The sequence below is a fragment of the Sphaeramia orbicularis genome, chromosome 15, assembly GCF_902148855.1.
Source record: "Sphaeramia orbicularis chromosome 15, fSphaOr1.1, whole genome shotgun sequence".
NCBI lineage: Eukaryota > Metazoa > Chordata > Actinopteri > Kurtiformes > Apogonidae > Sphaeramia > Sphaeramia orbicularis.
This window is the reverse complement of record NC_043971.1, coordinates 34321882-34339336: the sequence shown is the minus strand read 5'-3', so window position 1 is coordinate 34339336 and position 17455 is coordinate 34321882. Positions and strand designations below refer to the sequence as shown.

General features: G+C 40.1%; 1 protein-coding gene across 6 annotated transcripts in view; it reads right to left on the bottom strand.

The window, feature by feature from the left end:
• Positions 1-17455, bottom strand: part of dlg5a (discs, large homolog 5a (Drosophila)) — a 59576-nt gene that overhangs the window by 35731 nt on the left and 6390 nt on the right. For 5 of the 6 annotated variants that reach the window (XM_030155357.1, XM_030155363.1, XM_030155358.1 and 2 more), the window contains exons 2-7: positions 7565-7633; positions 5014-5188; positions 4282-4425; positions 2663-2846; positions 1228-1487; positions 749-1061 (exon numbers count right to left, since the gene is read on the bottom strand). In XM_030155357.1, coding sequence (XP_030011217.1) covers positions 749-1061; positions 1228-1487; positions 2663-2846; positions 4282-4425; positions 5014-5188; positions 7565-7633 — 1145 coding nt within the window. The remainder of the gene's footprint in view (positions 1-748; positions 1062-1227; positions 1488-2662; positions 2847-4281; positions 4426-5013; positions 5189-7564; positions 7634-17455) is intronic. The other variant, XM_030155359.1, reaches the window with a different exon arrangement.

The window sequence follows — 17455 nt, the reverse complement described above, 5'->3', positions numbered from 1 at the left end:
CACTTTGGTCAAGACTTTAATGTGAGTAAAAAACATGATATCTATTGAATTTCATACCAGCAGACATGTTGTTAAAAATATCTTTTCTCTGAAGCTCAAATGGGTGGTTTTTTTATGTACATAACACAAGCCTCCTTTAATGGAATATGTATGGGGCATTATGTAACCTTCCATGAAACTAAGCCGTTCCCCCAGGGTGTTGTGATGTCGTGATTGTAACAGTCAATGAAAACAAGTTGGATACAGCAGGTTTTCTTTAAATTTGACCAGTTATCCTGCAAGTGTCCTGTCAGTGTCACCAACCACAGCAGTCCCCTGTGTAAAACGCTGAGCCACAGATGTAAGTCACCAAACTTTAGCCTTTCTTTGTGGGCGTGTAGATGCAGACATGTGCAACATGAATGTCACATTTACTCAGAAGAATTACAAATTTGTGCAAGGAAAATACCCTGATATTTTACACTACAACTGTTTCACACTTAAAATATAATCCACTACAACTTTGTCATCCATACAGATAAAATTATATACAACATGCAACACTCACAGTCACAGTTGTTCTCACTGGAACAAGCTGTGTTTTCCTTTTGATTAATGATTTAATGATTTTTTTTTTTTTTAATTACAGTTTCTTTGGGGGGAAAAACCTTTGACAAGCCTGTGAATTGCTGGAGGAATGAAGGAACCACACCTTTCACTGATATACAAACCAATACTGCATGCACTGGGTGGTGTCTGAGTCTGATACCTGTCTGAGTGCTTCCAATTCTTCACTGGCCACCACCCTTTCTGAAGATGTATTTTTTAATCGGGCCTCAGCAGCCTCTAGTTCCGTCTGCAGCTTGTCCAGTTCCTTGATGACTTGGTCTCTCTCGCTCATAATCAGACGGTACTCGTTGAACACAGAGTCCCTCTCCTCCTTGTACTTCTCGCAGTCCTTGGCCGACTTCAGCTGCAAATTCTTATACCGCGTCACCTCCGACTGCAGGCGCTCCATCTCCCTCTGCAGCTCCTTGTTCTGGGCTGAGGACTTGTTTAGCTCTGCTTGCACTGAATCAAACCTGCGGAGTTAAGCAACATGAATTTATGTGAGCAATACCATTATGCCATTATACCGCTATAAGCAGTTTGAGCGCAGTTCATATCACTGCTAGTATTCTGATATATGACTCTGTTATGTCATATGCATCATCGTGTGCATGTGTGTGCAGGTGATGATCCATTCACCTCCTCATTGAAGTGGAGTACTGCTGTTGGTAGTGCATGGCTGAGTCCCTCTGTTTGAGTAATGCATCCATCTGCTTCTGCAGCCGCCGGTTCTCCTCCTCTGCCTGCTCCAGGCGACTCAGGTCAGTGTTATGGTTGGCCACCTTCTCACTGTAGCGCTTGCTCAAGGCGTCATACTCTTTCTTTACACCTTCTAGTTTGTCCATAGCCGTGTCATACAGTTTATTCAACACCTCTGATGAACCCTTCTCTCTCATTACCTAATGAGGACAAAATAGTCAAGGATCACCACTGTGTAAAACGCAGATATTTAGACACAGAACAAGCAAGATGTCAAGCAGAATTAAAATGGTCAGTGCCAAATCCTCTCAGATCTGCCTCTGTTTCACAGTAGCTAAGCAGCAGACGGCACCGATGGGAAGACAGGGGGGCTATTTGAACAGTAAAGAGCCAGCAAATCCAATCACAATCTAACACTAAAGACTTTTATAAGCAAGTAGTCAGGGATTTTGCAGGTTTTAACAAGTTACATTTAAGACCATGATGAACAGAATTTTAGACATTTTACATACCATCAACTTTGGTGATGGTTTTTGTCCAAATGAAAAAACAGAACAATACCGGATGATGGCAGATGTTTGAAGTTTTTTTTTTGTTTGTTTTTTTTGGGCAGATTTTCTTGCACAAGGTGCAACGGGGCTTAAAATGGATTCATGCTTTGTTGAAGCCTGCTGAAAATGACAAATTTAAAGACCTGTCAAAATTATATTGATGATATTTTAGACCTAAAATTCAGCTTCTTGACTTTAAGGCTCTGCAAAGACCCCAGTATTTCTAGAGGTTGCAGCATATTATAACAAGGGAACCAGCCTGTAACATTAACATCAAATTATGTGTAAAGAGTCTCCTTGAGACTACATTATTCATTTCTAAATCCTCATCCCAACAGTTCTTGCTGATATAGTCTTGCTGATCTGTGGAAGAGCGGTTTTGACCCGAGGGGCTGTATTGACCTCGTCTACACAGCTTATTCTGCGCATACCCTGATCATGTAGCGACATGGTTTGGGTCGCTGTGCCCTTTGCCCAAGCCAAAGCCCTTTTCTTCTGTGCTTGCCCTTTTCAGAAATGCTCTGTGTGCATTTCCCTGTGCTTGGCTGCCCTCTGCTCTCTACTACTGCAGTGCTCCCATGGGTGGTGTGGGAAACAATACTGCGCAGTAGTCCAATACAGGTCACAGCACTCCATTGTTTAAAATTAAGTGTTCAGACCAGAAAGAACAAAACAAAGTTGACTTTATGAGGCCTAATTAAAGCATCATTATCACCATCATACTGGGCTAGCTTAAGTCATTAGAGTGGAGGTGTGTTTAGATCATCTGTTTGAACATCTGGGTGGATGCTGCACACACCCACTCATGTGACTGGACCGTATACCTGCTGCTGCTGCAGCCGGAGATCTGCCAGTTCTTTCTGGTCTTGGCTGTGCAGTCTTTTGAGCTCCTCACAGTTCTGCTTTAGATGGTTGTGCTCTCTGACGAGTTGGGCGTTGTCCCTCCTGAGTGTCTCCATCTCCTCCTTCAGCTGTGACTGTTCACCCAGGACACGGCTGTGCAGCATGCTGTGTAGAGGTCACACACACACAGGCCCGTTAAACACATACAGTACATACAGTCTCATTGAAAAAAGAAAAACATCTGCTATTTACAGTTCTTCAATATGGTAAAATTTATTAAAAAGAAAACCTGGGAAAAAAAAAGTCTGGAATATATAAACTTTAAAGCCTAAATGCCCATATTGCAAGCATGTTTACATTTAGGCATAAACAATAAAATATTTTACAATTTACCAGGTTGTGCCTACCTCAGTAAATCAGGTGTCTGGCTTTATGTCTATCCAAAAACTCCTCACATTCTTTGCCACTGTAAACAAATATTTCCTAAAAACAACACTGGCAGTAACACATTTTCAGTTATCAACCCAGCAGTGACCAGTTGTAAATTCATCTGCTGAGTCAAACCATTTGCCCGTCAGTCACGCGGACTGTCTGTAAATGATATGTAAATCGTCTAGTATCTAGTAACTTTGAGACCAATAATTTCAATTTCAATGAGGCTCACCTCTGCACAGCTGCTGTCATTAATATGTATGCTTTTTTTTATAACTGCTAACATCTGAAGAAAACAGAGATTTTGACTACAGCACTGCGACTGGAAAACAGCTTAAAAGTGTCGATATGTAGTGTTTATATGGTACCGTTATGTGATTATTTCACACTCATTTCATCGTCTCACAGCAGAAAGAGGTAACCAGGAATAGCTTTACATTGTGAATTAGGCTGCATTAAAACATGGCTTTAATGTTCCTTTCGTTTATTGTTATTGTTGATGTTCATTCTTTAATGTACATTACATGAACACTGTAAAACTGTAAAAGAAGAAACATGTTACACCAATTTATGACAAGCATCAAGTGAGATAAGTAAAAGCAAAGTGTTATTTCATACAAGTCATTTATTCAACTGCATTTTGAAGTGACTTCCTTATTATACTCAACTTATTTTTGACAGCTCATATTAAGCCTGTAAAGCATCTGAAAATGTTCTAAATAGACACTTTCTTTAACCAGTGAACACCAGTGTGTTCTAATAAATCTTGTCTAAGCTATGGGGCTGAATGATTCAATCACATAAATGCCTCCATTTTCCAAGCTTTTAATACCATGCATGTCTTTTTTTTTTACGCCAATTCTCTGTCAATATGAAAGCCGGCTGTAGCTTCAAGGGATGTTCTTGCAATTAGGTTAATTGAAACACCATGCCAGTATTTTCCACAATTCCAGTCAAACAATGCAATAAATTTTCTTTATTATTTTTAATGCTAAAAAGCAGCAGGTGGTTCGTGACAAAATGTTAGGACCACATATCGAGTGCCAATACACATTTGTGATGGCTTTTATATAAGAATGAACCTTCTACATTGGCCTTGGATCACTTACAGGTGAAAGAATGAGTATTCATCGGTACTGTTAAGGAAAATAAGCAGAACAGTACTCACTGGTAGAAGTCGGCCTCTTTAACAGCCTCCTCGCACCTCTTTAGTGTTTTGGTGTGCTGGTTCTGAAGAGACTGCAAATCTGCCATGGCCCTCATGCACTGACTTTTCAGACGCTCATAGTCATGACTAGCTTTGGAATTTGGCCTTTGGGAGAAAAACAAAATGCAAGGATTTAGCACTCCATTAAAGTGTTCCAGCAGTCACGTATGAGTATGTGGAGACACAGAAGACAGTTGACCTTACTCTGGTACAAAAGGCGAAAATTAAGGTTAGAACGAAATGTTTGATGAAAATGCAAAAATGCAGACAGAGACATTAGACATGCACTGGTGTAAGCCATGTGGCATTCCGTCATCTGTTGAACAACAAACATCTGGTAAGTGGAGCACATTAAACTTAATGAAGCATCCAGTTGTGTGAATGCCCTCTGTGTAAAGCAGAGTTAACATTACTACAAACAGCAGAGAATTAGTAAATGAAAACATGGCACCACAAACTGACGCTGACATCACCTGTGACTTAAACAACCTAGTGAGAAAACCGAGCGTTTGCTTTGAAAGCAATGAATATCAGGTGTGACTCAATAGCTGGCTTCGGTGCATTTTGAATAGACAAAAACAACAGCTGCTATCACAGTAGACAGGTCTGCAGACAGCTTAAAAAAAGTGTTAGTGAAAAAAAAAAAAAAAAACAGCAATAACAGCATCTTGGCAGGGAGGCCGCGATTTGCACCTGCAGTCGTCAAAGGTGGTCCCTGGCGTTGCCAATGCCAGACGCTTACGGAGCTCATCTCTCTCCCTGGTCACCTGACGGAGCTGGAACAAGATGGTATCCAGGTTGTCGCCGGATGGCCGGTTGTCGTTGATGGCTGGGGGTGGGGAGGACGCTTCACCGTTAACAGGCGAACCTGCAACAATGAGCACATTATTGGAGGCTGGGACTATTGATCAGCTGGTTTCTATACTGCATATACTGTATTAGCCCAAATGCAATGCAGTTACATGCACAAGCAACATTACATAATCTTAAATGCATAGTATGTCATTTCTGCAGCTATCGGGGTGGTGGTGGTGGGGTCTCTCAAAAAGATATAAGATGTTACAGGAAGTAGCATGGGATCAGCCGACTTGAAACATGTTTACAGTTGGAGGTAAAGTTTTATTCACACAACTTTTGCTGTAGTTTAGTCGCAATATGTCCCCTTTATTTTTAATAAAGCAGACTCACGTTAAAACGTTAACATCAGTAGAGAATATTGACACCATTGACAGGTGACCAAACTGTAGCTGTTACAGATTCCTCTGACATGAACAACTAGTGGAAATTAGGGATGTAACGATTACCAGTATAATGATAAACCGCGGTAAAATTGCCAACGGTTAGCATTACCTTTTATATTCTAATTATCATGCTAACCGTGTTTGATTACCGCACTTGTTTGATTACCGGAGAAAATGCCTATGTAAAGATCTGCTTTTATATCAAATATTTGGGTATAGTTTTAATTTACTACAATTTTAATTGTATATACCTAATATTTGGAACCAATATTCACTTTTAAAGTCTTTGAAAAGGTTCGTTAAGCATCTTTGTGTTATTTATGCAATAAATTATATACATTTTTCAAATCGGATTTTATATTTTTTTTGTGTGTTTTTTGTCCTTTTGTGTTGATATAGTAGGATAAAGTGAAAAAAAATAATAGATAGATGATATAAATGAAGTTGTGCTGAAAAAAAGATACCAAACATGGGTATAGTAAACATTTGTTTATATAGTATATAAAGGCAAAATCAAAAGTACTAAAAAACAGCCAAAATAGGCTCAGACCACTAAAGGGTTAATACTTGAATGTTTCTACCAAATGTGCATTGTGCCAATTATTTTATTTGTTTTTTTTTTGTTGTTGTTGTTGTTGTTGTTGTTTTTTTTTCAGAATACAACTTGGTTAAATTATTTTAGTGTGTGTATAAGTACTTTTTGAACATTTTGAGCACAATTTCAACAATACTGCGATAATAATGATAACCATGATAATGTGTGTCACAATAACCGTGATATGAAATTTTCATATTGTTGCATCCCTAGTGGAAATATCTGATGTAAAGCAAGAAAAGACTTCAATGAAATATGTACAGACCTAATCATTTTTTTTTTCGATATTCTAATGCAATAATATTAAATGTTATACCTTTGAGTCTTGCAAAACTACATTTTTAAGACTTGAAGGACCTTTTTTCTGTGATCTTTACAGCAAATATGTACAATATGACCCTGTACGTACAAGTCTAAACCCTCAGAAATCCGTTTAAGAAAAGCACAAAAGGCAGAAAAAGGAGATCTGGAATAGGTAATACACTCCATTATCTCATATTTTCTGGTCCAAGGTCTCCAGCTACGCTGTTGCTAAATTCCAGTTTTTGCACAGATATTTGTGAGACCTTTTTTGGAGATATACATTTATTGTATTTCCATTTACTCTGCAAAAATCTTGACAGATGACTTTCAACATAACTGACTTAATTATCCCCATATTTGAAGAAAGCTCTATGTTTTAAGCTTAATAAGTGCAGAAAGTTTTAGGTTTTCTACAAGGAATAATTATGTCCCCAGGCGTCATGTGTTTGTGATCCAAACAGCTCCATTCTAACCTGTTCTGGCTACAAGTGAAATGTGGCTGAGTGATCAACAGAAAAGGTTCTGTGATTAAAATACTAAGGTTATCCTCTTTCTTACCACGTATCCTTAAGCGGGTACGCTAAATATTACATCACTTTTCAAAGAGGCTCAGGGAGAAAACATATTATAAAAAGGAGTCAGTCATTTTGGGGGATGTTTTCTTCACAGAAAAGGAAGAACACCCATGGCAGAGAGACTAGGGCAGGAAATCTGAGGATTATGTTCATCTTTGGCTCAATATTTGGCCCTTTTGGAGGTTTATGTAACGCAGCTGAGTCATTTGGATCCTTGTCAAAACTCGGGGAAAAAGGCAACCACGGTAAACTTACTTAAAAAAAAAAGGGAAAGACATTGGGTGAGGGCATTTTGTCCTTGTCGTTACGTTGATGTAGGGCTTTTAGCAAATGAAACGAAAGGAAAAAAACCTTTGCACAATAGGCAGTCTGGGAAAAAAATTCAATTACAAATAGAGAAGCCATGATCGAGCCAGTTCTGGACTGTTTTTAAGATTTACTTAAAGTGTGTTCTAAAGATGGCAAAGAACGTCTGGGATGTGGCGTGACACACACAAAGCCTTATGGGGGTCTTGGGCCATTATACATACCGACACTACTGAGGGAGCTGCTGCTTTCTGAGTCAGAGGGCATGGTGGAGAGGACGCTGTACGTAGAGCCTGCCAAGAAACAAAGACCAAGGAAGGGACACATTTAGACATAAAGCAGTGATAGATTCATGAGCCAATTAAGCACTAGCGTGAATTAATTGCCAGGACGAGGTAGAGAGAAACGAATATTACACAGTCAGCTTTATATTCCCAGCATAGTGATATGATAAATTTGATGCAGGGTATGTTTTTAGCGCCTCTATATTATCACTCCAGACTGCCGTCGTCATTAAACCTCCTCTCTCACTGTGCTCTCTGCCTTGCTTTGATGTATAGTCCCTGTATGTTTCTGCTACACAGGCAGAATGTCACAGCTGAAATGGGATTTTCTCTTTTTATGTCAAGCACACAGAGAGAGAGAGGGAGACAGAGAGAGAGAGGGAGACAGAGAGAAAATGATTCTCCATCTGAATGGCTGTACACACCGTTAAGCTGGGGGATATTTCGCACAGGCTTCCACAATCTGTGGGAGAGGCTATGCAGATAGACATTATGTTGTACAGTCTCTGCTTTAAAAAGGGGAAGCATAAACATGCCCGGTAAGACTAACACAATGGTTTCAGAGATCCACCTTAAAATCATCTGCTGAAGAGTCGAGCATTTTCTGACATGAGGTGATTATAGAGAAAATTCCAGAAAATATAGAAAAATTATCAGATTTTCAGAGCCCAAGAGAAGAAACCAGATCATCGGGCTGGCTACATTTGATGCATAAAATCAACCTGCTCTGCTCTGTCACCAGTATGTATCAGTATTATTCACACAATAATAATAATACCACAATATACAGGTGGATATTGCTTATTATTGCAGAACCAAGTTGATTTTTAAATTCACAGTAACAAAAGGAATTGCCATAATATATCATCATGCTAGGAATATTACTTATTTGACTGACATTTCAAATTTGTTTCCAGTGTGATGTTACTGGCTATACAGAAACAATATTTCGTTAAATTAAATTACCGTAGATTATTTTTAAGACATCAAGTGCATTCACACACAAATAATTTGAAGCATTAGCCTAATTAAAGACATTACAGTTACGTCAGTCAACTTTTCTTTCCATATTTTTCTTTCTACTGCCTAAATAATGTGAAAATAAACACTGCAATGACAGTGGTCGAAAATAATGTGCAATGAAATTTTAAGCAAAATTTAATCAGATTTTCTTCACGGGAGGAACACACCAAACCCATCAGTGGCAGCTGCTCGTCTTTCAGAGAGGGGAAGCTCATTGTCGGCTTACATAAAAAAAAAAAAAAAATTGTCAAGTTATTTAAACATACATTCGGCCCTCCGTTCCTTCTTAAGAAAATGGTCAGTGACCTTATCGTACCAAGTAAACAAGAAAATGTTGAAATTATGTTAAATTGAAACAAGGAAGTACAATGAGTGTGTTTTATTTACAGTACAAGTGAACAAGTAATTTCATAGTGGTTTCTCTCTCGATTTCACAAGCAGAATGCATGACGGTATTAAACTGAACTCTGTCAGTGAAGGAGTAGATCTCAAAACAGCTGTCAGTCAAATGAGATTCAGCCTTTCGACTGATCCTCCAATCACAATCACCATGTGGAAGCCTGGTGTCCAGCCCAGCTGAGGTCCGCCCACAGCTCTATTCACCCCCAGACACGCCGAGCGTCTGGAGGCGGGACAACATCGTGGCCTTTATCCAATTACCGTCCAGTTTTGAGGCAATGAAAAAAACTGTTCCACTCAGTCCCATAGAAGTGCATGGACGCTGAGCGTCTACGGGCAAATGCACTGACCATAGATCGAATGAGAAAACAGCGCAACGGGAATGTATGAGAAGTTCATGACATCGAGTCTGTTGATTTGTGATAAAGCTGATTCTGAACGAACTCGTCTTTGAGATGAACGTGTTCTAACACATTTGTAGTCAATGAAATGTCAACACAACCATACATATTTGACCATTTAATTTTCATAATTTTAGGGGAAGCCGAGCTTCCCTTGCAGTCTACGAGAAATTGCCACTGAAACCCATGACCCTCCACAGCACCTAAAGCCCCAGGAAATGTTGGGAAAACGCTGCTATTAGCTACTATGATCAGCATATCGATTTATTGACCAGTTGTCTGCTGTAAAATCAGTTTGCCACCTCAGTCATACTGCTCAACTATTTTGTGTTTGACTATTTTACATCTGGTGTATACATAATTTAACAAATGTGTTCACTGACAGGAATAAATGCACAATCCAAGTGAATGAGATCCAAATAGCATAACATGGCCACTGAAGATATGAACAAGGTCTTGCTGAGTACAGAGGATAGCAGAGCAGAGGAATGGGAGCTGCCTTTGTCAGCAGCGGGCAGTAGATTGACGCCAACTGTTCTAGATCTCCATCTCTGTCCTTGCCTCCCCACTGGGTTTAGCTACAACTCCGGCTCCAGCCCTCAATGTGTGACAAGGCCAAGCCTAATTAACTATGAGCTCTGTGCGAGTGAGCCACTCCATCTTAGGCCCCGCAGACAGAGGAGGGGGTGGGGTGGGGAGGGGAGGGGAGGGGGGTGAGAGGGTAACCAAGGGGAAGACGAAGAGCAATGTGAAGAGCACAGATGAAATGAGATAGTCCAACTAAAGACGCAAACAAGATAAGGAGGGAGGGCATTTGGGAGACAAAGAGAAAGGCGAGTAAGGAGAAAGACATGGGGGGAAGGAGAAAAGAGCAGAATGCAAAGACTTTTAATCTGTTCTGACATTCCCTGATGCTCGACACTTTTACTCTGAAGTGCTCAAAGCACGCGGCTTTGATTTCATATTGTTCCATCAGACATGATGAGAACTGCTGTGGGGTTGCAAGGCATTACGTCTCTGTGCCCAACACAAGCTCTGCATAATGATTTAAATGCTCATTTCCACTGAAAAGCAACAAATGACTTCTTGAACCCAGCGTCTGATTGATGAGCTCTCTCAGTATAAGACCAGAGCCACTCAGAGGTATTATGTCAGTGCAGCTTAAGGAAAAGACATGTTAAAATACCATACAGTGTTAGTGAAGCTCAGTGCCAGAAAAAGAGCCTGAATATGTAGCTTCTATGTTGTGTTTTTGCATTTTTTTTTCATTTGGGGACAAAAACACTATAACAAATTAAAATCCCAGTAATCTCTCATGCTGAGGACACTCACCAATCAACAGAAAGTAGTCATTGCCACAGAGGGGACAATTCAGGGACAATCCTCAACATCCACAATCTGATAAAAATAAGGGAAATATCTGCAGATGGACTATATACACCAGATGAAGACACCACTAACCGGTAGCTGTTGGGTTAGTCAACTACTATTGTGAAGTTTCACCTTATGGAGCTGAAGAAGCAAGAAGGCATATGGGAGAAACTTAGCTAACACTACTACCAATTTACTGAAAAACACAAATGATGTATAAAGAGAACTGAATACGATGCTGACATATCGTGATGTCATCTCACTGCAGTGTGGGAAAAAAACACTCTGATGCTTTAAGCCCAAAGACCACAATAATAAAGGAGGCGTTGCATCTATAAAACTGGTGACACAATATTGATAACAGCAGAAAACGTCTGAAACTACTATGATTTTTGGGTTTGTTTGCTTTTTTTTTTTTTAAATATGGAAGCTTTACACATTTCAAACTTTCTGATAATACATCAATAGAAAACATACCACACTACTAACAAACACTGTTTCAGCTACTTGCCAACACACGAAGTTTGGTGACAGTGATGTCTACAGTAATGAGGATATCAGACAAACCATATAATACTATACTGAATTATCATAGCATTAGTATTAGTTATCTAACAGAGAAAGTTGTAGATGCTTAATGGGAAAACTGAAACATTTGTGTAGCTAAACCAAAAAATCTTGATACAGCTTTTTTAATATCAACTCAACTCCGCATGGCTTTTGGCATTTCCACACTTTGAGCAGGAACCACCAGGTACCATCAGATACCATTTCCAGAGATTCAGCTTTGCCATGCTTTTAAGTGAGCCAAAGCAATTCTAAACATGAGGTAAACTCACAGAGATCACACACTGGTTGATCCATGATCACCACTATGCTGTATGTCAGAGAAAATGTTCAAGTCAGCTCTATATTGACAACTTGATTACAAATTTTATGGCTAAATAACTATTGTCAGATGAAACATTATTGATAGCCTATATTATAACTTAGTTTAATGTTTCATTCTCCTCCTTTGTCACCTCACTCGTAGCTTTAGTCATGCTAAAGATGACACTACAGTAGTTTACACTGTGTCACTATGACGACCACCCAAGCAGAGGGAGGATTCTACCTACAGTGGAAATGCAACTTGCAGGCAGCCAAAGCAAATAAAGCTATTCTGAGTTGAGTCAAGGTGAGTTGAGCTGATAACAGCATGTGGAAAAGCAACATTAGTGTTCAACTACAGAGCTGAAAGGAAAAAATGTTTTATTCAATAAACAGAAGTTACAACTCAGCACATGAGCAAAGTGTCTATCAACATCCAAGACTTCTTTAAGCACTAAAATCTATTCAATTCAATCAAAATTGCTGACTAAACATTATTAGAGTGTTCTTTAGAGTGTGTGATAATTGGAGCCAGGGTCTAGCAGCTGTCAGTGGGCTCCACTTCAAGACACTTCCACATTGTATGTGCATCACAACCTTGCTATACAGCACTGAGATCATGGGTATGATGGGCTTATTAGTTACCTCTGAGTACACCAAAGAATGGAAGTATGGATCGGGTGTCAGGCTAGCTGGTGGTCGATGGGTCAGCGGCATTAGCCTTTTCCAACAGGCTTTTAATCATCAATAGCAATTAGCACAAGCCACATTCAGTAAGGCTGATCATTTGTAAACAGGCTCACTGCATCAATAAGCCATGCATCCATTAGGGAAGCATGGATTTGATCTGTAATGGGGGGGATCCACCAGTCAGATCCCATAAATCAGAGCTGTGAAAGTAAATCCAACATTCCAGCTATGTTTTCAGATAGGCGCATGACAAAGCAGAGGTTTACTCAGCTTTGTTTGACAAAGATCTCAGGAGAAGCCATTAGGTGCAGTCATATGGAGCGTGCAGTAGCTCCTGACATCCATCAGGAGACACACTCCAAGGTGAGAAATATTCCAGTGGAGAGCCTGAGGTAACACTGACAAAGGCCTGTCGCTGTGATCTAAATAGGTCAGGTGAGTGCTTGCCTGACCTTAGGGCTCCGACTCCCCCCTCCCCTCATTTCTCTGCTCTCCCCTTCTGCTTTCCTTTCCAATCAAGGTCTGTGCTCAGCGTCAACAGTTGCCTCAGACAACCAGATTATGTTCTCCAGCACATAAAGCAAGATGACACGCGTTGCCATGGTGAAGCTGGATGAGAGGAATAGTAAATTCTGCAGCGTGGTGAAAAGGAAGAGCAGAAGAGTTGGGAGGCTGGTGAAAGGAGAGCCTTATCAAAGAAAGATGCAAAGTCTGGCTTCCACCGTCGGGTGAGACTAAATTATTCAGGAGTTTGAGCAAATTCTCCCATCCGACAGTGAAAGCATTTGCCCAGATCATAAAAACGTGTATAATAATTACCGCAGCACTCGAAATTCTGTCTGCAAGAAGAGCCAGGATAATATTTACAGGACATTCAATAAGGGACCAGCATTAGCATTCCAAAAATAAGACTGTGTACTGATATCTATTAGCTGCTGTCAGCTCTTCTCATTGTCAGTGACCGGCACTGATTCAGTCCAAATAGTCCTTGTTCTTTTTCTCCTTTTGTGTCCCCATCTTCACAGCCATTAAACTAAAGAAGCATAAATAACAGCAATGCTAATAATATATAGAATATAATATGGCTGAAAACTGCCCCCTCATTTTATTGTGTACTTAAGTGAAGCTGGAAGATGTGTCAGCATTAAGCCTTTTCTCTCCTCTTGGCATCCTGAGCCTATAAATCTGAATATCCTTGGCTGTATTTGGCTCATAGTGTAAAGAGACTGTGGTTTCGTATATACAGAGATGCACGGATCGCACAGTGTATATTTTTGGTTGGGTTTCGCCGTCCTAAACCATCTTATCAAGGGAGAAAGTAACCTAGTTTCTCACACACACTTGTATACAGAGATGTGTGATACAATGGGATGATACAAGAAACATCCATTGTTTCATTAAAGGCTTCATCACTGACTTCATTGTGTCACAAAACACGCTATTTAGAGTAAGATTTTCCATCATTTGGACAATGGTTTGTAGTGTTTCACATAGTGCAGATGCAGATGGAAACAATACAAACATAGAGAGTGAACATGAATGGGTTAACAGGGTCTGAACTAGGGTTGTAATGATGTCATGGTGTTACGATTAATCGCAATGTTAAACGTCACAGTTAATTAATCAACAAGGCTGCCAAACACCGTCTCACAAAGTACAGTAGATTAAAAGCAGAACCACAGACACACCAATATGCACTTCCCACATGGAATGAAAGCAACGTTACAGAAGCACTGCATTCAACATTCCACGAGTGAAAATGACAGAGAGGGAACAAGCTTCTTGTTCAGAAATTCAGACAATTCAGAAATACATCACATATTTCTGAATTATCTTGACCGTTAGTATATTTTCAATGCAGGCTTACTTTGGTGTCCATAGAGTTTGCGTTCGCTACCATCATGTACACAGTTTCCATTCAGGCCGCCATTGCCCAACCCATTCACAACAATCTGGCTGCACAGCTTTTGTTCAGTATGGCCGTTCTTCTCCAGCAGCTCAGACTGTCATACAAGCTTCAGGAGGATGAACTTGTGAATTGATGCAGTAAACACGGTTTACAAATAGTCTGATGCTTCACAACAGCAGGAGACGTAGAGGAATTATTAACGCATGTTAAGTTTCACTTTCACTTTCGTGGGGGTGCGGCAAGGGGGGTTTACAGGGGGGTTGCAGTCTGTACCGCACCCCCACTTATAAACCCCGCAAAATAATTGTAGTAATCGTGAAACCATGATTATTTCTCCAACGATAATCGTAGCACCAAAATCTCTAATCGTTACATCCCTAGTCTGAACAGGAGATGCACGAGAGAAACATACATAAAACTAGAAAAGCACTCGGAGAGCAGACCTCCATCAAGGCAGATCAGTCCCCCCTGATCACTACCAAAATTTAATCATTTGTTCCTTGTGGCAGTATCAACATTTCCTGAAATTTCATGAAAATCCGTCCAAAACTTTTTGAGTTATTTTGCTAACAAACAAACAAACCCCTGATGAAAACATAACCTCCACCATTCCTTGGCAGAAGTAATGAGGGGCCCATACCTCTTCCAGAAGGTTACTTTATGAAATCAGACAAAAAAGAAAAAAAAAAAGATCAAGTATGAGCAAGTAATTCATTTATCAAAATATAAGGAATAGTTCAATGTAGTTATTTTATAGCACTGATTTATACAGTGGCTTTACAGAAAATGTATTATATTCTATACATTTCAATTGGATGGGAAAAATCCCTTGAGATATATCAGAATATGATAGTTTAATCATATCACAGAGCCCTTTATGATTCCATAGGATATTAAAGCATCTTTTTGTGACTGAGCTTTTATTTCTTTCCTGAACAACTGTATCCAGTTAGAAAAGGTTAAACCAGTTTCTCATATCCTTGCATCCTTAACTTCATTACTACAAGTGTAAATTCAGTGTTATTCAAATGAATAATGAAACAGTGTAAATTCCCTCATCCAATTCCCTCTCCTGCACTCTGGGTCTTTCCATGCAGTGGGCTTAACTTCTGGGGAGGCAATGACATCAGAGGACAAGACTCTGGGCATTAGGCCAGTGATGTCTTACTGCTGGAGTAAAGGATTGATCATCTGATTTAAGGAGCCTACACTGAGCATAAACATTAAGACATCTGACATGATGACTCTATGAGCCACGATTACTTCACCGCACGCACAGCCTGACTCACAGCTCCATGCTCATGTCGGCCTGTGGTCAAACCCCTCTACTCTTTTTCAGTCACTGGTCCAAAGTCTGCCATTTGGTATAACATGCAACTTTGACAGGAGAGAAACATCCAGCTCAGATGCAGCCAAACAGTCATGTTGAATAAACACTGTGAGGCACGAACTGTAAGAACAGAAAGTACATGTGCGAAGAATCAACAAAAAGCCTTCAGCTTTCAACCCTGCACACCAGCACTAATGTCTAAAAAAGCCCCTGAAGGCCAATCCAGCCTATTATCAACAAGCCATTATAGCTCTTCTCTCTGGAAGAGCCCTGGCTCAGCATAAATGAGACATAATTTCTTTCTGAGCAGCCTGCCAGTGCCAGTGATTAGGTAAAAAACAAGAAGGTGAAAGATGTCTACAACATGTTGTGCAAATGCTCTGTTACACAGCGAGGACAAATACAAACCAGTGCTCGGCTACGTAAAAGGCTGTCTGTGTGGAAGAAGCCCACTGCTGGAATTTCGACAATCTTTGTGACATTCCTTTTATTTTTAATCAGAAGAACACTATGTTGATTCAGAGAGCATCTTTATAGTGCTGTTGAGATAATTCTGTGATTAAACTCCGCTCTCATTTTGTAAAGGTCAGCAACAGAAATGAATCCAGTACATAAGGTCACTTTAGCATTAATAAGACCTAACAGTTTGCTGCTACTACAAAATTAACAGCTGTGACAAGCAGTACTTTGTACTGTGCATCATCAATGCATGATATTTCACACTGATAGTTCTAAGCCTCACAATCACAAACACTTCCTTAGCATCTGTATTTCAGAGCCACCACTGTGAAGCTTCAAAACAGCTTCATCAGTATCACGTCTGTTTTCATATCCATTCCGCAATCTCATTAGCGGTTTGTGTCCTACCCCTGGTTATGAAATGCACCGTCCACTAGCAAGGCTCTGAGGCATTGTTGGGAGGCGATGCTGATTTATTTGCCAAGTGTGCACAACATGTAACATCAAAACACTGAAGCTCAATGTGTTCTGTGACCTTTTGTTGTCCCACTTCCAATTCGGAAAAAAAAAAGAAGTGAAGCATCAAACACAGCACTCTGCCCTGTGCCTCCTTTGCTGGGGATTACTGGTCGAATTTTATCTGTGGACTGAAGGAGCGAATAGAACGCATAATAATGTACTCATATAAGAAAAAGATGAGTTGACAGGTTAAGCAGGGGGTTGTGGAAAAAGAGAGCGAGAGAGCAAGGGAAAGAGAGAACTGTGATGGGAGAAGAAATGGGATAGTACGAAAAGTCCAGCACAACAAAACACAACGGAGCGTAAAAATGCCTAGTAGAGGGGAATGGTTAGACAAAGAGTGAAGCCGTTTATTTCCATGACTTCATTGCGCTGGTAAACATTTAGATGCTGGCATTTCCTCTACCTTGTGGGTAATTAGGTAGAGGAGGAACATGTGTAAAATGGTAATGAAGTCCTGCTCCAATGGTAGAGCCTCCTGGCTGTGGTGTGCGTGTTCAGCTGTAGATAAACCTAACGTCACAAGTTCATATAAGAGTGAAGAAATACATCACTGCCAGAACACTAAAACAATGACATAGGCATCGAGTAGGTAAACCACAATAGAACTAAAACACAAACACCGTTACTACCAACTGGGAAATGGATTAGGTCGGTTTATTGATCAACATCACTGACAGCTAACTCTATAAGATCTAAACTGTGAATCATTGCAACAGTAAGTCAGCAACCAATTTCATTACTCATTTATGAAGATTATACTATCACTAAACTGAAAAGTCTGTAAAATGACAGAAAAGTGTAATTGTACACACCACGGCATGAGGTTAGATTGTAAGCGGTTGCCTTACATGAGCAGA